General features: G+C 36.7%; 1 protein-coding gene across 3 annotated transcripts in view; it reads right to left on the bottom strand.

Annotated features, from left to right (window-relative positions):
- The window catches only part of USP47 (ubiquitin specific peptidase 47), a 51,686-nt gene that overhangs the window by 12,669 nt on the left and 12,034 nt on the right, over positions 1-26,983 (bottom strand). The window contains exons 2-20 of one of the 3 annotated variants that reach the window (XM_074918247.1): positions 25,408-25,467; positions 22,154-22,357; positions 21,471-21,587; positions 20,219-20,357; positions 18,545-18,641; positions 17,864-18,009; positions 16,976-17,055; positions 15,994-16,143; positions 9,815-9,910; positions 9,572-9,724; positions 7,988-8,155; positions 6,564-6,695; positions 5,798-5,874; positions 5,446-5,501; positions 4,605-4,717; positions 3,630-3,734; positions 2,420-2,627; positions 1,871-1,986; positions 734-853 (exon numbers count right to left, since the gene is read on the bottom strand). In XM_074918247.1, the coding sequence (XP_074774348.1) occupies positions 734-853; positions 1,871-1,986; positions 2,420-2,627; positions 3,630-3,734; positions 4,605-4,717; positions 5,446-5,501; positions 5,798-5,874; positions 6,564-6,695; positions 7,988-8,155; positions 9,572-9,724; positions 9,815-9,910; positions 15,994-16,143; positions 16,976-17,055; positions 17,864-18,009; positions 18,545-18,641; positions 20,219-20,357; positions 21,471-21,587; positions 22,154-22,357; positions 25,408-25,467 (2,337 nt within the window). The remainder of the gene's footprint in view (positions 1-733; positions 854-1,870; positions 1,987-2,419; positions 2,628-3,629; positions 3,735-4,604; positions 4,718-5,445; positions 5,502-5,797; positions 5,875-6,563; positions 6,696-7,987; positions 8,156-9,571; positions 9,725-9,814; positions 9,911-15,993; positions 16,144-16,975; positions 17,056-17,863; positions 18,010-18,544; positions 18,642-20,218; positions 20,358-21,470; positions 21,588-22,153; positions 22,358-25,407; positions 25,468-26,983) is intronic. The other 2 variants (XM_074918248.1, XM_074918249.1) reach the window with 2 other exon arrangements.

Here is a 26,983-nt window from a genome sequence, read left to right as displayed (position 1 = left end):
AAAGGCCACTGCATTGTAGCGACAATGTCAGTGTGAAAGGGCTTGAAGTAACCGAGTGACAAGTCAGGGTCATTGTTTTGCTCAGCTACAAGCCATCAAATCCTCCACTGAGGGTAGTGTCTTCTTGAGCTTAAGTTTCAGAGACAGAGGATGTGCAAAATGCACTAAAAGATGTGCTATTACTGCTGTAGTAAAAAGGGCAATGCTACAGATGTTATTTAAGTATGAATTTACTCTTTTTTGGAATACATTACACAACCATTACTGGAAGCATTTGTTATAAGTCTTTTTGGAAAAAACAGTATCAATTTAGCTAGCAGGAATTTGCAGAGTAAAAATTACGGAAATTAAGTCAAAAACCCACCCAAAAACTTGGTCTTATTTTGACGTTTGTTTCTTAAGAACTTTAATGCTGAGAGCAGGCACAGCTGTTCAGAAGGTTTAGAAAACAAATGAGGCAGGTTTCACAGTAACATGCCAACCTTTGTTCCCTGAGAAGGGTTGACTTTTAAAAAAAATCTTTGTCGTAAAGGTGTTAACCTACCATCATCTGAACAACTGAGCATCCACCAGACGTCTGATTTCAGATCTGCTCTACCTTGCTATGGACACCTGGTTTCATATATAGCCCATAGTATGGTATCGGCCCTGGCTGAGATGGAGCCAATTTTCTAAATTACCTTTGAAGTCTAGGAGTACATGAAATGAAAAATTTAAACCCCAGAGTATGTACCTTGTTGCTTCTAAAAAAGCCTTCAGCTTTCAGTGTCTTGCTGGAAACGTTCAGGAGACGCAAGTCATTGTAGCAACGTTCTAACACCACCCGCATTGTGTCAGCGGGCAGGTGCGTAGCCTGAAAGACAACACTGGCAATAAGGTAGCGTGCACGTCATATGTAATTTCAAATACTGGAACACATATTTCATTTTTTGAGATTATTCACAGGAAAAAAAGGTTTATTAAATTAAAAGTTGCAAAAGACAACATGAGGGAGAACCTCCCAAACCTGTTCAGTCCCATTTTCTTTGCTCCATCCTTCGATACATAGCACATGTTAGTTTTTCCAAAAGGTCTGTAGACCCAAGTGGCTTGGCTTTGCTCAGAACTGGCAAACTGTTAATGACCAGTAATATAAGGGCTCACTCTTATTATTTAAGGTGTGAACCAACTGAAAGTGAGACTTACTCTTGACCATCAAGTTTTGCACACTATTCACTTAATTCTGAATGAGACAACTCAAATTACTGAAATCATGTTTCATAACAAATATTATGAAGTTCTACCAACCACTGAACTACATGACACAGAACTGACCAAGTAAAATGTCCGTCTTCCAATTCAATAGAAGCAGCAACATCCCATGGTTTTAGAACATGTAAAAATCAATCTGCATCTTAGGTGGCTGCTGGGATGAAAAGGAGGGTTTGGAGGGAGAACATGGACAGCTTTGGATGTTAAATTTTAATTACTGAAGACAATGGGGGAAGTTACATGTTGCTTCAGTTATATGGCAACAGTTCACTAGTTCTGCCACTGGCTGGATACTCAGTGAGGTGGTTCAAGTTACTAACCCAAAAGAAAATGAACCCGACTCTTCAGCTGCCCCCAAAAAATTATTATCTGGTAAGCTAGTGAGCAATATGGCCAGACAGTGGCTAAGCTTGTGCAAAAGCCAGGGCAGAACTCTGGATGGAAGCAAGAAGCAGACTGCTGCAGTGAGCAGACAAACTCAACTCTAACAACTAACCTAACCCTACTGGGCATGACACAGTACAAACTATAAAAGGTGCAGGGTCTCATTTTAGACATTTAAATTATGACATAACGAATGAAAATTCTGTAATGCAAGTCCTTAATGACTGTAAATTACCTTTGAAATTAGCTGCTTAAATTCTGAAACTGTTTGATTCAAATAGGCTCGTACACTTATTGGAGAAGCAACAGATTCGGTCTTTAGGTCAACTACGTGAACCTTTACCATGACCTCTGCAGGGAAGAGAAAAAAGAAAACAAGATCACATATATACATTAAAAAAAGAGGAAATTCAACAGTCAAAACACACATACTGATTGTATGTACTGATGTACTGATTAAGAGGTAGCATTAAATACATACAGACAGTAAAGAATTTGAAAAGCAGTCCAATTTCAGAATTTCATCTTCAAGTTTAATGCCAGAGGCATAAGTGTTCCACAGTGTGGCAGATTTTAGTATACTTTAGAACTACTTCAATTAGAACCAAGTTGGCAACACAGCACAGTACATAGTTCTGAGTACTGACTTCGTAAAATTTAGTACAAAGTTTTTCTCCTTTCACATACCATAACAAAGTTCTATGTTTTACAAGTTTTATTTTTATGCCATCATGTAATGTACAATTTTAGTCTATCCTTGTCTAGATGTAATTACATGTCTTACCACCAGGTTTATAGCACTGGAAAATTTGGTCAGGTCTTCTTGTTTCCAACAGCAAGTCAAACATGTACGTTGATTTGACACCTCCAAGTAACAAACCCATTGGTGTATCCTCTTCTCCTTCATAAGATCGTTCCAAGTAGTCATGAAACTCATCATATTTGACAAGACGACAGCAATCCAAAGGAACAGCCTCTTCTAAATCCATTAGCTAAATCATGCACACAAAAAACCCCACCCAAAACATTTAATAATGGTTTATTTGTGAGTTTAGTTTTTCCCTTGTAAGCTAGAAATATCTCAGTACGTGTATAACCAGAAATCCTTTGAATTCACAAATTTCAATTTGGTTTTATAAAAAAACCACACTCATACATCATTACATACACATGCAGGCAATATATTTACACATTTTCAAAACCTAGAGAAGCCTGCATTAAAATGCAGAGAAGAGTGAAGTTCAAAAAGTATGCACATAAGCACATGAAGACAGGCCCCAAAAGTCTATTCAGAGAAATACATTGCCCACCCGTTATACCAGATGGCATCTTAGAGGGGCCCAAAGTCGTCACAGCCACTATCTTCCATGCATCCCAAGATGTTAACACATTCCAAATCTGTAACTGCCTTGCTGGTACTCTCCCAGCCAATGGCACATATAGCGAGATATAAAAAGTACAAGCAGGAAAGCAAGAATAGATGTCTTCAACTTCTTGCCTTTGTGGAAGGCAAAGATCAACAGATGCTTTGGTGCCCACTGATGTTATTGTATTAGCTATGCAGGAGGTTTCTTAAAAAAATGCCCTTTTTACATACCTAATACAGCATTTAAACAGCAATAAAAATATTAGTGTTCAGAATTCTTTCAACTTACTGGGGCTATGGTGAGTCTAACATCAGCTCTTACTGTCTGATTTTAAAATAAGGGGATGTAAAAACATAGTGCCTTTTTGAAGGGCAGGCTGTATCAGTCCAATCAGAAATCACCTGATGACTACTAACAGAAAACTCAAGTCAAATCACTGCCAACTAGAAGACTTCTTAAAAAAAATTACCCTGAACCAATCCCCCAAAAATAATCCACAACAAAAAAAAAAATCCCACAGCCAACAGCTCCCAAACAGTCCCACAGCATTAGAAATTTAAAAGCTGAAGATACACAACAGAAAACGGGACATCTAAAAATTAAACTATTCTGTTATGCACAGCATACCTTGTAAGCTATTTCCACAGCTTCCTTCAGTGTCCTGTCCTTATGAACCTCTAATTTGTTCTCCATCATTATTTGTTTTGCAGGATGCATGCAGAACAACTTAATCTATGAAACACGGAGGGAAGAAAAGTGATCATGAAGGTATTTGCAAATAATACCTTTCATATTAGAGTACATTTAAATTTACAGCCCTGTGTTCAAACAAATTAATATACATCTTCAGCTCTACATCAGTTATAGGACGGTTTCCTTTCAGCTAGTTACAGAACCGCAGCTAGAAAATGTCAAGGAATGCAGTCCGTAACACTAATATCTACATATGTATATCTACATCATTTTGCAAGCTAAGGTACATCTGTAACTGGAACATCTTTAAAGTGTAGGCAGTGTGTAAATCCTCCAAGACAAAATGCACACAGGAACAACGAATGTGAAAACCCTTTTTCACGTACAGACTTACATATTTTGCAACCATAGAGAAAGTTCTAATGAAACTTGACTCACAGGTAGGCCAGCTGACTGTCATGCTCATAAGTCACAGATGTCATATTTTGTTTGTTACTATTGAATCTAGGGTTGGAAAAAGATTCTACTCTTTCTGTCAAGTAGCTATTTTAAATTAGTTTAAGAAACATTACTTCACAAAGCAAAGGGTCACAATATGAAAAGATTTACCAGTATGAAACACCTAACATACAGCATTACATACTCTTTGGAATTAATTTTGCTGAAATCGAGTGATGTCAGATGAACTATAGTTTTGGGTTTACTACCAATTCAAATTCACAGAGAATACCCTGCATAGATGCCTTCAGTGTGTATAGGCTTCCAAAAGGTGTACAATTAGCTTTAAAGAATTAATACAAATACACTTAAGAGAAAAGAGTCCTTGCATTGCAGTAAAAACTGACTATTTACTGCAGAAACATTTCTTGCTAGGAATGTATTGTTACTTTATTCAGCAGAAAAGCTAACCTTGCAAGTGTTGCGCTCGATTTCACGTTGCCTCTTTTCTTGTTCTTCCAGTTCTCTCTCTTTCTGTACCAATTGTTTAATATGCTCTGGATACTCATGTGCCTCAAGAAACTCTGCCAGTAAAAACAAAGCAGCAGTTTTAAAAAAATATTGTTCAAAGATTTTTTCCACAGTGGGCAACATCTTAGGAATTATGGGTATGTTTAATGGTTATCTTTCTTGCCTTCTTCCTGCCCTCTTCTCCACCCAAATTTCCCACTATACCATGTTCTGCTCTCTTTTACACACTTTAAATGAAACCAAAGTCAGTCTCTGATTCCCCCTAATTATACATCAGCAACAGAAGAAAATGCTATTAGCACAAGATTAACATTCTAGTGTCAGTAAGGGAGGCTCTGCTGGTGTAAAGAAATACACTAAGTCCAATGACTTGAGCCTGCTTTTGTAATATAAATTCTGGTCTAGAAAGTGAATTAGCTGATAATAAAAGTCACAAGATGCCATCTATAATGTGATAAAATAAATACAAATCAGTGTACTTCATGAGATTTTTGTTTCATGAAGAGAAACAAAACCAGAATGTGCAATACTTCATCAAGTTTTAAAAAAAATATCAACTTTTGCAAATACAGTTATCTTCCAATCCTGGTGCCACTCCTATTGCAAGGAATCAGGCAAATAATTTTTCAGATTTAAAAATGGGTTTGGCATGTTTTACTTTAATTTACCCATAGAATACCAATACCAGCATCCTCACAAAAATCAGTACTCATCACATGTAAAATATCTCCTTATTCTACAAACAGAATCTTGCTAGACAGGATCTGCAAAACACACTTACTTGCATTTCTCATTGGATCTTTCAGTCTATATATCAGCATGTATGCATTTGTGGAGCTGGTGGAAAAAAAGAATAGTTCTTTGAATTTATCAGATGGAAGACAATACTTCAAAGGTTGCTTTGTTTTGTTTTCAGTAAGGAGCTACGCCATATATACCTTAACAACACACTAACCAAAACGGATTTTCAAAAATAAGTATCATAAATTATAATAACCTGACAGAGCAGCCAGGATAGCTTTTATAACTATTTGAAGCATCTACTATAAATTTTAAGCTAACACGTTAAGCACATCAATCTGATTACATTGAAACACCACCAGAAAGAAGAGTAGTATTCCAACACTACTAACCTAGCAAAAGCACTGGAGTAATAGCCTCTGCTTCCAGAAGATCCACCATATGTTTTCTTAATATCTTCCTGAGTTATCTAACAGAAAAACCAATTTAATGATTATTTGAGAAACTTGTGCTAATTGAGACAGATTTATCCTCATTAGGAAAAATGGCATTACATAATTAACACACAATAGTAATAATTCTAATTTTAAAAAATATTTATATTTGCTGACTGTAAAAAAACCTGTTTCAAAGTGATCTGCCTCTTCATTTTACAATGAATGTAAAAAAATATTTTCTTTTAAAGTAGAAATTACTTCGAAAAACAATAGCCATGTCCTTGACTATAGCAATAACATTTATGGATACATGTAACAGCTGAAATGCATCAGGACAGATTTAACAGCACAGTCTGGGTTGTAATGGATCTACAAATACACTTCTCTAAGCAACATGTATAGAAGGCAAAATTCTAAATCCAGCCTGGTCTGTACAGGAATAAAGGCTTCTTTATGAACCACCCCCCTACTCACCATCAAGAAGAAACACTCCTCCCTGCCAAGGCACAAAAATGCATGAATAAATAAAACCCCCTAGAAATCAGTTAAGCTAATGAGTAAGACATATGTACATGGCAGGGCATTAGGATGAGAAGATGAAACAAAGGAAAGGCCTGAAATACAACCAGATTCGTTGTACGTAAGTGAAGAATCACATGCAAAATAAAAACATATTGATTCATCTGTAGGGACACAAGGTCATGAAATATACTGGTTTTACCTTGCTAACATGCTGATCATTAAAGCTGTACCACTGGTCATCAGTAAAAGATTTTATACAGGCATAATAATGGCCACCAGCAGCACTTCCAGAATGAACCATAACAGAAAAGAGCTCATACAGTAAAGAACTCTGGGGAGACAAGAAGAAAAGACAAGAAAAAGGTGTACGTTACAACATTCTGTCCCTGTCCCAATCAAGTGACTATCTATTAATTTCTTTCTTTTTTCCAGCTAAGATTGACAGTATTCAAAACATTTCTCAAAAAACCCTCTCACATGGTTCAAGGTAAATGCAAACAGGGACAGATGTGCAGATTAAAATACAAGTCAGCCTTTAAATATTTATGAAAGTAACAGTTACAGCCAGCTTCCTAACAAGTCTGATTAAAAGCTATTGGCCAAATTTTAGATGAGTTCACTGAATAATGACACATGAAGTATACATAGCAGACATGACCATAAAACTCAAGATTTTGGTTTAATTTTGCACTGGCAAGAAAACTGAATCAGGTTTCTCTAAGATCACTGCTAATCTTTATGTCCCACAGAAGGATAACTGCTATCCCAGACTGACTTGCTGCTCAATTCTGCTACTAAGCTTTAAGATGCTTTTGCAGCCAAAGCTGGAAGTCCTTTGACAGCTGGCCTCAAGGAAAAAGCACTGCTCACAAGACAAAACAGTCTTCAATTTGAGTGTCTGCTGCCTAAACAAGTTACCTGGGAATTCTCAGTCTGACAAGCTGGGAAGACCTTTATTCTCAGGTGACCTCCAGAGCAGTTGCGTGCTTTCATTTGCTGTAGTGTCAACTTTTGGAATTTGAATAAAAACACACACTCCCACCTCCTCACTCTGCTCCCAGTAACATAATTATATTTTTATTATTTACATTGGTAGAGGGTTGACCCTGGCCAGCAACTAAGCACACACCCAGTCACTCACTCCTCCCCTTGAGTGGGATAGCGGAGAGAATCACAAGAACAAAAGTGACAAAATTTGTGGCTGGAGATGACAGTTTAATAAGTGAAAGAAAGAGGGGGGCTGGGGAAACGTTACACAATGATGCAAAGGCACTACTCACCACCTCCCACCAGCAGACCAATGCCCAGCCAGTCTCTGAGCAACAGCTACTTTGGAAAGCCCCCAGTTTTTACCGCTGAGCGTGACACTGCGTGGCAGGGAACGTGGCATGGAATATCTCCCTGGTTAATGCAGGTCAGCCATCCCAGCCATGTCCCCCTCCCAGCCTCCTGTCCACCCCTAGCTCTGCTCATTACAGGGGCAGAATGAGAACTGGAGAAAGCCCTGGTGCAATGCAACACTGCTCAGCAAGAGGTAACACTCTGGCGGGCTGTCAACACTGTTCTAGTGACAAATCCAAATCAGCACCTTACAGGCTGCTATGAACATTCTTTTAAACATACCTTTTCACTGCCAGCTTTAGAAATCCTTTCTGCTGCACTGTTGCTTTCAAGGCAGATTCCTTCATCAACTCCATCATCATTAGAAAAATCATTGCTCATCTGATCACTGTGACAACTGCCTTCATTTTCAGCTCCACTATCAGTGCAACTCTCAGTCTGAGGAGACTTCTTAAAAACAAGACATACATACTAATAAGACATTTAAAGTTACACAGAACAAAAAATCACATTTGTGAAATGAAAAAATTCCAATCTGTAAAACAATGAAACTCCTCAAAAACCTAGAGACATCTGCAATTCAGCATTGAGAACAGACTTGTTTCTGTTAGTAACGGTCTTCAGTGCGCCTCTTAGATCAATAGCTTCTGCTCTTGCGTGCAACTGAATAGCAATCACCTGGTATCATACTTGACAAGATTATATCTGTTACTAGCCTATTCTATTTACTAGTTAATTCAATTAAATACCTGGAAGTCTAATATCAGATGACAAATCCTACTGTAACATGACCCTGTTAATCGGAACTGATTTGACTGGAAATATTTTCATCCGCAGCCAAAGACTTTATGCCATTTCAACTTACTGGACAGCATCAAGGTATTGCACTAAGACTGATTAGTGTTCTCTTAGGTTGTCAACACGATTGTTGACGATGTCAACAACACTATGAATGCAGTTCATTTAGTACAAGTCAGTATATCCATCTCTTACCTCATCCTCTTTACTCGGGATAATTCTTTAGATTTTCTGACAACTGTTAATTTTGTCTCAAGTTCTGCTCTCCCAGACCAATCTTCATTCTAATTTAGCCCCCCCAGAAACACTTTGAGAGGCATCAAATTGCTTAATTGGCACACTTCATAAAACAAAGGTTTGTATAGAGTCAGAAAAGCCTCTCCATAGGCATATGTTTGCTGTATTTCTCTTACACCACTGCAAGCTAGCAAAGTGACATAATGTTTGCAGGAATGCAATTAGAGGAATAAATTGAATCTTTAGTGCAGAAGGCACATTGAATACTTTTTGGTGAATGTAATTACACAACATGAATTTTGGCCAAAGCCTGAAGAGTTAAAAGCCAAAAAAGATGGAAGTGAAAAATAAAATTTTAAAATTCTCATTTCTAGAGCACACACAACATTGTGAGTCAGAGGGAAGGAATTAACTTTAATGTTTTCTGAACTAACTTCAGCATTCAGTTTCAAAACTTTACATCACCTCTTGTGACCAAAACAGATTCAGACACAAGGTCAAGTATCTTTTATTCTGGAGTTGCAGTATATGTAGAAACCCTGAGACTTGTGCTTTTAAATCACTTGTGTGAAGATACAAGAAATCAGAAACAGCTTCTTTATGGCCGCACAGAAACCCTACAGTGATCAGGGAACTTGCTTCATTTTCAATACAACAAAAATTCAAATAGAAAAATTTAAGAACTTCAAATTAAAACATTGCCATGGCTGAAGAATATTTTATGTAGATGAATTAGGTTGTTAAAATGGGTTTATTAGACAAACATTTAAATTTTCTTAATGAGAAACTTCACAAAAGTTAAAGACTATTCTCTGAAACCAAACATTTTACCTCATCTTCAACATCAATGAAGACACTCATGTCTAACTCCTCAGGAAAAGTCATACGATCATTGAGTTTAATTCTGTGCATAGTGGTATAATCGAAGTCAAATCTCTTCAACTGTAATGTCAACAGATATGGAAAATGCAAGAACCGCAGACCCTAAACGAAGCAAAGACAAGATTATGCTACCATTGTCAGGATTGCTATTTACCAAAAGTAATTTTCACAAATGATTTGGACAGTCTTTACCTTCCTTGCATCACATTTCTTCTTACATCGTTCACAAAAATACTGATTGGGGCCATCGAGAATCTCAGGCTGAATGAAAGCATGCAGTGCTTCTTCCTAGTAACAAAAAAATGGTACCTGATTTTTAAAGAATGTTTATTCTGTAGTATAGATCAGAATGATAAATTTACAATGAAATTGCAAACACACTCACATTACTTAAACTAAATCTACAACCAATATCTGATCAACATGAACTTTGATACAGACACAGAGTCCGGAACCTACGAAGAGAAATCAACCTTTCTACCCAGCCCAAGGTTAAACAGTCAAACCACAATTACTGCTAACTGCATTTCATTCAGTATCTGATGAAACCCAATTGTCTTTGTCTTAATAAACATACAATATAAAATGACATTTACTCCTGTTACCTTGCACATCACATTTAGTCATGTCTGTTCAGTCCACTGCTGTGAAAACAAGCTTATTTTTTAACCTTGCTTTGACTCTGTTCTCCCAGAATTTTGAGATGGTTTTGCATCTTAGGAGTTTTTCCCCAACAGATACCACCCAATAATTACTGGAGTGGAGGTGGGGAGGTGGCAGAAAAAACGTTACTCAATTCCTCAGTACCCTGCCTGAAGACAGCCTGAGTGCCATTCTGCAGAGGGACTTAAGAAACTACATTTGAAGATACTACTTCCAAGTGAAAGGTGAGGACACATGGAGAATATTTGAGCTTCACCCCGAAAGGGGTGAGAATCAGACATGGCCATCTCCTATAAAGACAGAACTCACTCCCTAGTGTACAGGCAACTGACCAATAAGTGGAATTTTGTCCTGTGACAGCTGCCTGTTCTGTCACTAATGCTCAAATCCAGGAGTTCAATGGTTTCTACTTCCCTCCTCTCCACAGCAAACAATATTCAAAATACAACCAAACCAATCATTAGTCTTCTCCCAACATAACTTGCAACAATGATATTGCACATAAATCATATATACTTGAGAGAAAACTTATTCAAACAAAATTCACCAAGAATATTGAGATGGGTTTGGTTAAGAATTTTTCCCAGAGATTGTAACAGTGGAAACCTTTAACCCAGACAGCTTGCAAGCCAATAGGCTCTGGGTATCTGAACTCCAAGGGGAACCCACAAGTGCTCTGTTCACCTGTGGAGGTGAAAACAAATACAACTTGCATATTTAGATATTCTGCTTAAAGCAAAGAATATGAACAGAAAATGCTTTTAAAATTATCGTCTCTTATGAGGGACTGTAGCTGTTACCTCAAGTCTGAACAATTAAGAAGTGGCTTAACCGGGCAGAGCAAACTCATCATGTGGCTGCCACAGAGCTTCAGACTGCTATTTAAATAACATTGTTCGATAAGTCACACTTTGGGGGGAAATCAATATGTCTAGTTATTCAAAAAGCCTCCAATTCTTCCCTTCTCCCTTTCTGAGAACTCAGGGAAGCAGCAAGAACCATAATAAAAAAAAAGGTTTTACAAAAGCTCTCTTGCTGTTTTAGGAAAAGGAAGTCTTTAAAAAATGACTGTATTCCAGTGACTACCCCTCATAAATGAAAAATGCCAAACGGAACAGAACTGTACATTGCAGGCAGTCACCTCACTGTTTCTGGATCCAGCCAGAAAAGTCTTTGAAGAGCCCTGAAATCACAGCTCTTAGAAACACTCTGTAGGCACGTGAAAACACTTTAGGGACTCTGAACTGAACTGCTGTCTATGTATTTACTTCCTAAACACTAGAGAGGCTGAGTTCTTTTTACTCAAGGGCAACAAACAGCTACTGTTTAGTAGGATTATACACTAAAATGTGAGGATCTCATTCTAAAATGTAAGAAAGAAGACTACGTTTTAACTCTGCTTAAAAAAAGGCAAGAAATGGATTACTGCATTTTGACTTTTCTGTAAATTAGTTAAGGAATTAATAATCAGAACTATTTAAATGAAAGCAAAAAAAGTTAATAACTGACACATGAAAACATGAAACATAGAAAGCATGACATAATGGCCAGTTAAGGCAATAAAAAATATATTTCAAGTGTAAGAAAAAAGTTGCAATTCATGCATCAACATGAACAAGTGGGAATATAGGAGTGATGGGACATAAAAGATTATGTAATGCTTATGTAGACTCATGTGATGTGCAATTTAACAAGAAAGCATAGATAAATTGTTGATAAATGGAAAAAAGCAATGATCCTCCAGACCCCCAGGAACTGAATGAAGTATTATCACATTACTGTTGCGGTTTCACTGCTTACACACAGAGTGAGCTGTGCTTTGAACAACCCAATTAAAACTCGAGTACTCTGTTATTTTCGAGCTATATGAATACCCAGGTGTTTTTCAATCCCTGTATAAGGAACATCACCATTCCTCAGGTTTACCCATTTGTGTCTCCTCCAGTTTTCTCCTACATAATCTTTACACCAAAGTTAGCTCTGCTGATCAGGATGTTTCTTAATACAATTCCTATTCTCATGCAGTTCACCATTTTCTACTCGAACAGTTTACTCAGCAAAACCAGTGACAAAGCTTCTATGCTGCACAACCCATCACATGACATCCCCCATTTCTGTGCAACTTTACTTTTAGCGTAAGCGTTACCTTTGAAGTTATCTTTAAAGGGGTAACTATTATGTAGCCTTAGAGCTACCAAGCATTTCCAACATTCACAACACATTTCAAAATATACTATAAATGATCAAGCAATAGATTAGTATGACAAAGGCTATTTAAACTTTTTTACAGTTCATGGAATCAAAAGAACAATATAGGCTGAAAGAGACTTCTGGAGATCATCCGATCCTAACGCTCTGCTCAAAGCGGGTCCAACTTAAAGCACATTGTCCAGAGCCTTCTCCAGCCAGTTTTTAATGTTCTGATTATGAGACTTGTAAAATTTAGCATGCTAAAATGCCATAACAAACAGTTCAAACTAATTTTGTCTGGTTAAAGATAGGTACTTTGGACACACACTCCTCCACAAAAATGCATTATGCTATCTATAGTCAGTAGTTTAACAGGTATCTTACTGCAAGCATTTGTAAATGTGTAAATTTGTAAAACCTGTGAACAGGAGTAGCAGAACCTTTATGAAGAGTTACACAATAAATAGCAATTAGGCAAAACTGCTCTTGGAAAAAATTGGAAACTAATTGCCACCTCAGATTTTCAGAGCTCATTCAGTTTTCCCATGTCCAAAGAATATGCTCCACTAAAAATACAAGACCTTGTTATTACCAATTTAGTTTAGAAGTAAATATCACACCATCCACATTCTAGCTACCTTCAACAGTTTAAGTTTGGCAAGGACACCACAAAGTTCAGAGAAGTCCAAACTGACTTCTGCCAAAAAATGCTCTCCTCGTATGCATACTTACACCCTCAAAAAAAAAGCTACCATACAAAAGATAGTGGAAACTAACAACACTTAATAAAATAGAACTGTATCTGCTACATCTCCAGAATACTTGTACTACTACAAGTCTTCTGGCATTACAAAGTAATTTCCACTGTTTTCCAGTAACATAATTTCAGCATGCCAGCTAGCTCCCCATTGCATACACTCTTCTCTTGGCTGTTCTTCATCTTGCAAAATTTTTACGTTTGGCAGTCAGAAAAATCTTTTTTGCTTATGTCTAATGCTGTTATAATTCAGTTATAATCTATACAAAAAGATACTAGTACCCACAAAAATCAGTATGTGAATTACTGCTCCTGTTTACCTCCCTGAAATAAACTATATATTTTTAGGTCTGTATTTCTACTCACCTCAAGAAGAAACTGACTCAGATTTTTTTAAACCATGCCCTTCAACAACACATTTTTTTCAGAAACTATCCTGAGATATATGTACTGACAAGATCTCGGTGCCCCTGAGCTGCCCTAATGAGTTTGTAGCTATATAGTTTTACTACATCAATTTGGGGGACGGAGTGGGGAATCAAAAAAAAATTTCAAAATGCAAACCTTAAAAACATACCAAAGAATTTCAGAATTAGTTTGTATTAGGAAATTAAGAAGCATAACATTATCCTTTCCAGTTCTTCAATGTTCCCTGTATTCAGAAGTAATACATACATATTTATAGATAAATGCAACATTTCAGGTATCCACATGGTTTTGGTAGTACACAATGTCGAACAGTGGGATAATGCACTTTATGTGGCATTCTACGGATTAACCTTACTTACAGCTTGTACATCCATTCTCTCTTATTAGAAAGTAATGGAAAATCACTTACCTCTAACTAGAGTTCTTTGAAGGTAGTATCCTCCTTAGATCCCCTATCTTGGGTTGTGTCGCCTGCTGCAAGTTCCCTCAGGAGCTGACTAGCAAGGTCTAAAAAGTTTTATATTCCCTTCTATAAGCCCTATTAGCGCATGTGTGAAGTTTTTGATCTCTCACTCATACCCTTTTACCTACACCTACTAAATCACCAACATCTACGGATCAATGGAGGATACTACCTTCAGAGAATTCCATTTAGAAACAGGCGATTTTTCCCTTCTCCAAAAGCAAGTATCCTCCATATCTCCCCACTGTTGAAGACTACAGAACTAAAAATTACATCTGCTATAGGTAATACAAATGCAGGGAGGAGAATCAACTGAATATAATCAGAATATGAATTTAAAAAGCTCAAAAATTGAAGCATCAATACAAACTGCAACCATGTAACTGTGTAACTAAAATCTTAAACTATTTTCCTCAATGTAGTAAACCCAGTAAGTGCTGATTTACAGGAGAAATATCAAATACTACTAAAAGTAATCTGATATTCAGGTTCTTAATTGTTCAAGCTTTCTCTCTTTTTACAAATATACAAAGTCCTTTTTTAGCATTCCTCTATAGACTTCTTGACTAAAGGAAAAAAAAGTTTTCAATTTGAAACACATTTGCAATGCGTTGTTAAATGCGGAATACAACTACATGAACTGAATAGCTTTCATTACTTTGATGGATCAGAAAAATCTCATTATTGAATAAAAACTACCACAAAATTTGGTTCAGATAGTATTTCTAGAAATGAGTTTTAAAAGGTGAAAAGGGAAGCCATCTACATAAAGTATCAGTCTGTATCAATACAGCTTCAATTAGCAGGATAGTTCTAAAAAAATTTGCATTCAATCTTAAAAAGAATTCAAAGGACTTTACTAACTTGAATCCTTCTTGTGAGATCAACGTCCCTCATCTTTACTATTTCTCAATATTGGTATTTAAAGTTTTAAAGCATGAAGTACTTTGAACCTACGCTACAGTTCAGCCTAACTCTAACGATTCTTAACAGAATTACTGTTAAGAATTACGGACCATTAGTGCTTAAAATATTGCCAGCATACCAAATACAAAAGGAAAAATACTTTATGTATAATAAATAATCCTGATAAGCCAATTACACAAATGTTTGTTTAAAATAACCTTTACTGAAAGACTTGTTTGATTTAGTCTTTTTTTTTCCCCTCACAACTTCATCCATAGTACAGGTATTTTAAGCCACAACAGTGGTATTTCACAGTTTGTAACCACTTCTTTGCAGGGGGGTGGAAAAAATAGAACAGAAAAAAACTTCCACAGATTTACTAAGCAATATATATGCTTGCCAACATCAGTAATGTTGGAGCAAAAGTGACCAAGAACACTGATGATAGGACTTTCTATGGTTAAATTGCTTGTTAAAAGCATATGGTATTTCAGAAGTGAACTTTAAAAAGCACAGCAACAACATGGCAATTAAACTAAAAATTTCTTTCACTACGCTGTTCAACAACGCTATGAAAATTTAGCAGATGTGCCAATAAAGAGAACAACCAAAATAAAACTTAGTGATCTCATAAAAATATCTCAAGTAAGTGCTGAAGTTTTTATCAGGAAGAAAATAATTGATTACTGCAGCCCTAAGGCAATAAAGTTGCATTTCCCCTCCCCTTATAACATGCACCAGTAGGACTCATTGAAGGGCAAAAGAAAAAAAAACAGAACAAAAAATAAACCAAAAAGCCAAAAAAAATCTTCTAGAACTTGCTAGCTGGTTCACTGCACAAAGACGAACACCCCAAGATGGAGTATCTAGGATGATACTTACCATGTAACAAATTATACCACTGTCGCATTATGTATTCTATGTGTGTATGGATGCACTATTAGTCAGCATAATAGTACACACCACGCTAGCAAACGCCTGGCTGGAGCCGTACGGCCGGATGACCAAAGGAATATCCAGGTAAGTGTCGATTCTCCAGCCTTCATAGCCACATTCTAGACATCTTACATAGTCCTTCAGTTTGCCTTGGTACAGCTGATTTATGAGATCCGCCTGAAACAAACAGATATTCCACCGAGCTTTAAACAGTTGAAACAGAACATATTTCCACTCTTCAGTTTTACAAGAAAATGCCTTTTTTAATTAAGTCTTAACTGTACAGCTACACATTTAGAACACTATTCCCAGCAGGACATCCATCTCTTGATTTCTTGTTTCCCCCTGCCCCACCACTACACAAAAGGTATCAAACGAGCTTCTCAAGCCACACTAGATAAGAATCAGTGTATTTTACAGTCACGTCTTATGAGTGACTACAAAACTACCAAAATTGAAGTTTATGTTTTAAAAACAAGCCTGATCTTGCAGACATTGTTAACAGATCGATACTGCAGTCCTTCCTTGTCTCCAGACGTAGGTGCAGAAAGATAAAGCGAGTATTTGGCAATCTACAGACCTGAAGACTGGCCTATGACAGCTGGCCACTTACCAGAATGTAGCATGTATTGTGAACATATCCCTAACCTTCTCCTACATCAGAATAGTGGGCAAGAGCCAGAAGGCAGCCTAATAAATACAGACAGCGAGGAACCTACCACAGGAGTTACACAATTACTTTCTGTGCTTCAAATAAAGACTAAGTATCCTGAGTTCTGAATATCTGACTTTTAACTGGGCGAGGAAAAGGTAAGTAACACACTCTTGAAATTCATACATTACAGTAGAAACTATTGCATCAAACAGGAAAACTGGCAACTATTGCAGACTTTCAATGACCTGGGATTTAGAATTCAGTTAATGTTCTTCACAATCATTCTTAAAAAAAAAAACCACCCCCAACAGTACCACCCACTGAAAGAACGGAAGAAAATTTTTATACGCTTACCTGTTCTGTTTGCTTCCACTTCTGCTCCAGAGCATCAAACATGACTCTACAAAGCTCCTGTACATCATGTTGCTGCCATGCTGTTAGAAATTGAAATGAATTTTAATTAAAACAATGGATGATATTAGCCCCAATGCCAACTCTAGCCTGAGAATAATTTCCAGAAATCTACCAATTTGTTTAAGTCTGGACCTCTTATTTACTAAACTATTCACTATTGGTCCAGCATTCAATTCCACAAGCAGCTGCCTCAGAAGCTAAGTCAGAAAAGTAAGCAGCCAGCTTGCTCACAATGATTATGCATAAACAAGAATTGTGTACATAAGAACATGTAATACAGAAATGCTAATAGGCACTGTTATAAAATAACCTGGGGTCTGACATATTTCCCCCTTTGCGCTGATTCTCTACAACTCAATTTTCAACTCCTTGCCATCATGTGATTACTCAACGGAACAATTAGCAGGTTATGCAGCAAAATTACACCATATAAGTGTCAAAAAGACAAAAACAGTGTTTGATTTTATGAAATTTTCTGTACTACTTTCTACCGAAGTAAAACATGTGCATTTGACATTTGTGATTCTAAACCAGATGCAAATTTCTCATAGAGTGACTTCTTTAGAAACAATTAACAACCACAATGGCAGCTTAATCACAAAAATATAATGCCTTTTACTTTAACAGTCTAAAACTCAGACATAATTTCTTTAAAAATCAAACACCCACAACAAAAGTATCCATGTAGGCTATTTTGTTTCCATTGAAAGCACTCGATTCTAATAATTATTTTTAATTATTCCAGTATTTTTCCCTATTGACAGCAGTTTAAGCCCCTAACAGGCAGCTGCTGAAGCAAATCACACAAGCTTAATAGCTGCGTATTACCCTCACTACTATCCCATCCAAAACTCCGTGTCACGTCTGTTGTTTCAATTGCTCTCTTTTTGCTGGTCTGCAGTAAAACAAACAGTCTTTGAAGCTGGTAGGGGATACTCGTCACAGGATCCTCTTCAGATTCTTCAAATTCCCATCTATGCACAAGACATTTGACAATTAAAAATGCTTTGAAAACATTACTCAAAAAGGCATTTAAATCAGCCTTTACTACATTTCAAGAGGTCTGCCAGATTAGAGGTTAACTGAAGCTCTGTTTCTTGGGAAAAGTAAGATTAAATTGCTTTCCACTTCTGCAGTAAATGACAAGAATAAATGACAACTGATTCTTTAAATGTACAAATCTAACAAACAAAATAATTCTGAAGACGTTCACTGCACAAATACAGACATGAACCGCACTTAGTATCAAACTTAATTTCAAATATGATGTTTTCAAGATGGGACAAATTCTTTAAAAAGCTTGTCCATGCCACAACCAATAAAGTATTAGTATTTTACTAAAAATCTGAAGCTTTTAAGCAGATGTAATTTATAAGCCTATCCAACTTGGCTTCAAGTATGCTTTTCAGTATCCAAACAAGGAAATTTTGACAGGAGGAATGCAAAAGGGTCTCCTACCAATATATACCAGCACAAATTTAAAAACAGGTTTTGATTCTATATACTCACTTATATAATGCATTTCTAAATTCAGGAGTCATGAAAAGTGTTTGTAGGAGGCTGTTCAAGTAGCAAGTCATTGCTTGATTTACTAGCCCCACATAACCTAAAAATACAAGAACAATAGATGGAATAATGCAAAAAGATGGGAAATCATTTTCAGAGTTAAAACATTTGACAAGAAAACAATTCTGTAATAATATTTAAGAACTGCATCCAACTGTTACCATTTATTGTTATTCACAGTATAAAAACTGAGAGAAAGTTAGAATGGCTCATTTCTGAGAGCAAGAGTGTAACAGTTTACACAACAGAACTAGTTTCCCTGAATAACCAAAACTATTTTAGGGATCGTGAATTCTTTCGCAATAACCACCAACATTTAATGTTGAATACTGCACCAGTGGGGATGTAGGTAACAATATTTTAATAGTAGATTTAAACACTTTACAGAAGAAACAAGAGTTTAAGAAACAATTGTGTACTAAGTTACTTAGTGCCTGATGTCAAGTAAAAGTATCCTAGTTATAATGTAAATAGAATTTTATCTGCATTGGTTTGTAATATAATTTCAGAACTATAAATAAAAAACTCCTAGTGCCCCCACATATATATTTTAAAGCCTTCTCCCATAATAAGCAATTAAAACTAAATACCAGTGTCATTTTTATTAGCTAAAGGATTTACTTATATTCATCTTACCAAATTTTAAAATTTTCTCCAAAATACACAGTATTAACAATGTAACTATAAAAACATACAATATTAACAATATAATTAAGCAGCATATACTGAAGCATAGCGTAATAAAGAAATTAAATATGTCTGTTTATATTCTGAAGCTCTTAGTATTTTTAAAACAATAAATCTCAGTTCCATACTAGCAATGCAAAGGCAGCTACTCCACACAGAACGCAGGCATTTTCTGTGAAGAGACTGAGTTAAAACATGTATTTTATTTCTCTACTCTATACAAGTCATCTTTTCAGTTATATTAAATGAAAAAAGGTACGTGGTAGAAAAACTTTCTTATCTCTCAAAAAATGCCTGAACACGCATCAATTGGCGTGATGAATGTCATCTTTGTCTGCTCCCAAATTCAGTGTCAGGAGTTCGTCTCATTCCTGACCTGTGACTTGCTGTCTCCTCCTGCCCCCCTGCGCAGGGCGGCACCCAGCACCCCCCGGCCGTGCCCTGGCACCGCTGCGAGGCAGAGCTGCCCTTCACTCCCGGAGGGAGTCTGCCCTCGCTGGTGGAGGATGAGCCGCCCGGGGAATCACGGGGCAGGCAGAGGAACTGCAACCAGTGCCTGCAGTAGGAAGACTCCAGTTAACACGCAGAGGGCAGAGATTTGGCAACAGCCCCTCTATAACAGAGTACTCATTAAGCTGTGAGTGAAGACACAGCTCGAGGCGAACACTTTTTGGTAGTACAAGCTGACTGCTCAGCTAGGGACACAGCAGCAGACTAAACTGAAAAGGAAGGCCCCTGACAGAGTGTCTGAACTGCACTGTCCCAAGGAAGGAAAGGATGGGACACAGCTCTTCTGTTCAAGTGATGCGAGAATATTGTAGGAAACACGATGGAAAATGTAGTAGTAATGTGGGTTTTTTTGAAGTGCTGCTATTTGAAGAAGATGCTAAAATAATTACAGATTAGCATTTACAAGAGAGAACACTGTACCTGTCTCCGATTTGCTCAGGACTGAAGAATAAGAATAGCTTTGACTGACATAGTCATTGGTACAGCCAACAGAGCCTTCTCTTGGAAGAGGGCCTATAAATCTGTCTTGCACACTGTCATCTGTTGTACTCGACTCCTCCTGAAAACATAAATATACTGATTTTATGCAAAAATTAGACAACAAATTTTTACTGAAACACCTACAAATTTTATTTTTTTTCTCTCATGACTGAGAAATCAATTTTGTTAAGTGTATCGCATAAATTTTTAAAAACTGCAGATATACAGTTGCTTGTGTAACTTTAATTCTGCCCTCCAAATTCTCATCCCCTTAAGAAATAATTCTTTGCATTAGTGGAAGCAACTGCCCTTTAGAATGCAGACACAGTGCTATAATGCATACAACCACCAAGTTTGCAATTTAGCAACTCCTATATCTCAAGTTTTCTGCACTGAAATACATTTTTCTTTTCCCAGAGATAAAAAATTACAATTCAGTATTATTTCAGAATCACCTTCAAATTTTGATCTTGTGCACAATTATTAGACATCAAGTTTTCTTCCCCTTTACAGATAACGATGTCCACAACAAAGGCTAAGTAGGCCAGTATTATGCTGTCATGACAGTTGAGTAATAAATCTTAATATATCACTAGTCTATCCAATCCTTAATTTAAATAAACTGCAGCTGTGTTTATTTTTCACTGCATCATGTATGTGAGAAATAAGAAATTTCAAATATTTTGTCATGGCAGGCAGTAACTCTTCTATTCTATATTTATTTTTTCCTTAAAGGTAAATTTGGCAGCAGGTAACTGCTTTTGATACAGGGCTGCCGCTTCTGAGATTTCTATCAGTGGCCTCATACTGCTTTCGAACACCCAGAGGAAAAGGAATAGATATATATGATTAAACCTGTATTCTTAAGACTTATCTCGAAACATGTCAAAGATTAATTAATTACATAACCTTAGAAAATTACTCACAGCAAAGCATTACATAATATTTGACAAACATGAATAAAAAGTGACAGCAAATCACTGCTAATGGGATTGGTCCTACTCAGAAGAAACCTAGTAGTGTAAAATAGAAGACTAAAAGTCTGTTGAGAATGTTCTTGAAGAAGCTTACTGCATGAAATATATAGCCCAATTTTATTTTATTTTCTGATCTCACAAGAGCAATACACAGAACATCCATCTCTCTCCCCACAACACTGGAGCTTGTGTAGTGAAGTGAAGATTTTACTTACCGGCATTATATGAGGCTGCTCACCATCTTTGTCTGTCAAATGCAGAAAGTTCTTCTTCCCTGGCTCAAAACCAGCATCAAGAATAGTTTTGTCACTCTTCTGATCTATTGGAGTCTGCTAAAAAAAGCAAACAACCAAACACTGTTTTTTTAAAAGGTCTATTTCTTAAGGAATCTTACAAAGTTTACTAGGTGCATCTACAGAAATCATATTAACTAAAACCAACATCGATTCACAATAAAGCACAGAAGTAATACTTTTTTGCATATAGTAAATTCAAACAGGTCCAAGAAACATGAAAACTGACTACACAGCATGCTTCTGCTGAGAAGAAAACATTTCTCAAACAGGACCACAGGAAACAAGAGGAGATTAGTTATCATGGATATTATTAAAAATACATACTGGTAATGAAAACTAGCATTACATCTGAATGATCATATTAGTTTGTTTACTGATTAAACACATATACCAATTAAGAGCACATTTTGAGACTAAAATGCAGATACAATACAAAATAAAATTCAGCTAAGTTAAAACAGTGGTGTCAGTCTGCTCTGGTGCACTACCACAAATTTTTACAGGAATCAAACGAGCCCTACACATTATAGACAAGTCTTATGTGTGGTGTGAAGATTTGAATGTTTGCTATCAAGACGAAATAACAAGCACTTTTCCCATACCGTATCAGTTACATTATCTCCATTTCCCCACATTAAATCAAAAGTTCCGTTCACGTAGCCCACTTTTGAAGCCACATCTTCAAACAGCCTTTTAAGTGGTGTGGAAGCTGGCAAGTTCAAGGTAACACGCTCGTTTACTGTCTTGGAATTTGTGGTATCTTGTATTATACACAGCACCCTGGGTTCCTCAGCAGCACTTTCCACCTGAAATGACAGCAGGCAACAATTCATGAGTAAAAAGTTAAGAATGTTTTGGAGTTGAAGTGAAAAATCAAAACAAGACTTCATCAATAAAATGTAGTATACTTTTGCAAACTAAGGATCCTAAAACTGGGCTTTATTTTTGACAACAGGCAAAAGAAAATTAAGAAACTTTCAGCTTTGGAAAACTTATGTAAAAGCAAGCTCCATTTTTATAGAACAAGGAATTTGTATGGGTGGGTCACTGTGTAGAGAGATAAACTGCTTGAATTCTGCACTGAATTTCATACAGTAAGCAGGTAGACTGCTTCAAATCAGGAACAGACTTTCAAATCATCACTTCAAGCTCATATTTTGCTTTGACATGATCACAAATCCTGCTCAGGTAGAATTACACGTTTTGTGACTTTTAGGAACGCAACCCAGAAGATCTTCAAGCTTCCAAATAATCCTGGAAGCTTACCATTACACAGTTTCATAATCAAGCCACCATCTTTCTTCTACTACATCCACTGCTGCGTGAGTTACAGGAGAAATTCTTCTGCCTGAACAGAGTAAGAAAGCAAGCATTGCCAAATGGCTACTAGGCAAAGTAAAGAGATTTTAAACAGCAACCTCAATATATCTGAAATCGGAAGAATAATGAACTTGCATGAAGGTGGCAATGGAAGAGTGATAAATTTCTACAGACCCAGGTAAGCCAAGAAAATGGCATCTTCCCAACACTTTTCAACGCTGAAAACCCAGCTAGTCAAAGATCTAAGCACAATCAATTAATTCTGTCAATTATCCAGAGTTGTACAACAATAAGGAATAACTAATATTTAAATAAAGGTCACACAAGAACGTATCAGGTCAGTAAAAGGAACAACTAGTCCCTGAGGACTCAGGCTTTTCAACTTGTAACACATAGAAAGCATTAGTAACGCACGTCAGGGCACCCACATTTCAGTCCATGGCTAAAGGGCAAATCACCGAAACAAGCAAAAACATACATGCGCTATTATCACGATTTTCAGTTCATCAAAACATTAATACATAGCAAGAACTGCGTCCATGCTAAAACCGTCAGCCATGTCATAAGCATCTTCTAGAGAATAAACAACTACAAAGACTATTTAAACAACTTCAGCATCCCTTGTATTGCTGCACAACCAGCCTCACAACACAGATGACCATTGCCAAAGTGCTACAGTCCCTTATGAGAGCTCTTACATCACCGACCTCTCAAAAAAGAAAGAAATCAGCTTCAGGATCAGCTGACAAGTCTTCACACAACTATAAAGTGTTTGCTGACTGCAGCGTCTATTCCTATAACCATCAGAAAAAAGTTGTCAAGAGAAAGACAAATAACACACACATCCACCCCCCAGTCCATACTACGTTCATTTGCTTTAGACTGTGGTTTTTCTTAGGGCTTTAAAGTCAAATTTCTCTATTTATCAAATGTAATGTCCTGTGTGGAAATCTTTAATAACTGCATGCTCAGAAAGATTCAAGGCACCATTTCCAAATCTGCAACGCTACATCTTCATACATTTAATCTTTAATGGAGAGTTTTATGTTTATGAACTATTTTTCAAGACAACAAACAAAATTATTGCTGAAACATTAACCACACATTAAGAAGAAAACACAATTTAGAAGTCAGTAATTTTGACATATATCCTTGCTTTCATCCACAGCACCTACAGACATACACAGAGCTGTACTTGAGTAGCTAAAATTAAATTTCAACAGTGATTACTTCTCCTGGGTTCTTTCCTTTAAATCTCCCAACACAACTTCATTCTTCAATTTTTAATTTCCCCCCCCCCCCGCTAAACAAGCAGCACACAATCCGCCTCTTTCATTGTGCAGTTACTAAACAGAATATGAAGCTTGTTCAGTGGTCTATTTTCTTGATTTTTGTGGAGATGAGCAGCAGCTAAAACCCAAACTCCTAAGATCAACCTACCCTTACAACCCAGATTCCCCAGCAATGGTAGCAGCTTGCTCAGGGAGGAAGCCCACCCTCCTCTGTAGAACAGTGCAGAGAGGTTAAGAGGCATTTGCTACTACTCATACAGCTTCATCTTGGAAAATGTAACTCAAATTTAATAATTTTGTACTGATCCTGCAACTTGACTTGCCACTATACCTGAACATGTCAGGAATAGAATTTCTCCACTGGAGACTCAATTTCTTGTCCTACTGACTTTACGTAACCAAGACCTCCTCTCTGCAGAAGATACCTATAAATTCAACTCCTCTTACTCACACTTCCTCCACTACCTCTGATAGTGAATCACGTGTGACTTTAACTGGAGTTGCTACTGAAAATAATTAGACACACAGTATCTGACGGGTGGAAATAACATTAAGCGAACAAATTATAGAAGATTACAGAAGATTTGCTGGTTGGGCTGCTGGATGTTCCATGTCAGACAAATCCTCTCTTCCTTGTTCACTGATGTAATTCTGACAGACTGAACTGGTTTAACTCAGCGTTAGTACAGCAAAGGGTATTAAGCCATCATTCATGCTGCCACCGCTTCAAGTTGTTCATAGTAAATAGATAAAGCAAAAATAACCTCAGTCCAGCTCTATTCATGGCAAGCATTCACATATACCATCTGAACTAGCAGGCAACAAAGCAAACATCTTGTTTATAGCTACTTTACTATAAAAATAGTTTAAGAGACAATACTGGCCAGTGATAGGCCTCAACTATTTTGACAGGCTGTTATCAAACTGAGTCCACAAAGTAAACACAAAGCTTAATTTTAATCATTACATAATCTGATACATTATGACAGCTACACAATTCCATTTTTTTAATGAAAAGCTAGAGGGCCAAACACTCAGACGCCAGTGTAAAAGCATATAAACACATAGTTTGAAGCTTCTACTGTTAAGACTGCATTTAATACATATGTAATCTTTATGTTCAAGAACATGCACAAAAAATTCAATAGCTCATGCTCATGTTAAGAAATAAACAAAAGCTATACCATCATGCTGTTACTATGTATTTTGGTTATCATTTTATAAAGTTGATTTCATCTAGCTACCTGTGCAAATTTCTTCTTCATTTCAGCAAAGATACTTTGTCTGCAACTCCAAAACATATCCTATAGCACATAAAAACAAAATTAACAAGTCATAATCCTTTAAAGTAGTAAACTTTTTTTTTTTTGCATAAAGTCAATTTTATAGTATAAATAAAATATTACTACCAAGCTCCAAACCACCATTCACAGAGTAACTTTAAAAGGAATAGCCTCCATATATCATAACATGAAGTTCAGTGGACACTATTTTAACCCATAAATCGCAGGAGCAGTGTTACATAAAACATGAGTTAAGCTGTAATACACAACAGACTACATTTCATAAAGTAAAAAAAGAAGCAAGTGTGTAAGGAAACGTAAACAACAATTCAAAATAAAATTCATACTAACGAATTCCTTCATTATATTAAAAAAGCCCTCCAGACACAGGTAAACATCTTACCTTAAGTGGCTCAAGTGAAAGATTAGCATATAACCTTGCAATTCGGCTTATTACTGCATTTATAAATGATGAAACTATCCAGTTTCATACAAAACTGTTCCTTCATACCTGAATTATTTCCTGTAGGAAAGTTTTTATTAATATGAACCCATTTTGAAGTACACAGCTGAAGGTAATAAAGAGATTAAGTGACTGACTTCTTATTCCTAACACTCTTAAAGAAAGCCTTCCTTAGTGACTCTGTTGTACCATCAAAAATGCTACAATAAACACAGCCTGTACAAAACTGTTTTCTGACTACGGACAAACAGCAAATTCACTAGTTTCTCAATCTGAACCATTACACTTTGTATTTTTCCAGAAAGGAAAAACAGGAAGTGAGAATGAAGATGCTAACAACCTCACTCCACTTTTCCAAATTTCAACTGCGCCCTCAGTCAAGATTATCCAAACATAAAATACTGACATAATCTTCACTGACGTGCCCTATTTGCCCCACCAAACAACCCACAAAACCAGCCCACATCAGACCACTGTATTTAACTTCTCAGCAGGATGACACATAAGGCAAGATTTCTTTCTTTGCATACACAGAACTGAAGTTCTAGTTTTGAAGTTGTAATAATCCAAGGTTAGAAATTGTATCTAGTAATTGTTTACACACCAGTTTGTAGTTTCAGATTTGAGAGAGGTTTTAAAAATTTTTTAAAAAAACAAAAGACAATCACCAACACGATTTAAATGTTTTGTTGCTTACTAGTTTTACCTGCTCTCAATTGCAAGTTACATCCATCAAGTGACTTAAAGGTTAATGCACTCCTGGAAGCATAATTGTGAAACTGCTGATTTATAATATTATGATAGTCATCAAGTATATTGCCCTGTGCCAAAGACTGAAGTCTTCCAACTTTCCTCCTAACCAGTATCTCCAAAGAGCCCTTACTTTAGCCTGGTAAAGGCTTCCTTCTCTCTGAAGACAGACAAGTCCAGTATACACAGGGGCATGTGTAATTTCTAGGGTGCTATTTTACTTGGTGCATGCAGTGGAGGGTGAAAGGGGAGGACAGGCTCCAGGCCTCACCCAAATTGGACAGAAACATCTGCAGATTGTTTCTTCTATAAAAATGCTCTTAT

Source organism: Athene noctua, chromosome 14 (genome assembly GCF_965140245.1).
Source record: "Athene noctua chromosome 14, bAthNoc1.hap1.1, whole genome shotgun sequence".
NCBI classification, from domain to species: Eukaryota; Metazoa; Chordata; class Aves; order Strigiformes; family Strigidae; genus Athene; species Athene noctua.
Note: the sequence above shows the minus strand (reverse complement) of the source record. Positions and strands in the feature narration are given on the sequence as shown.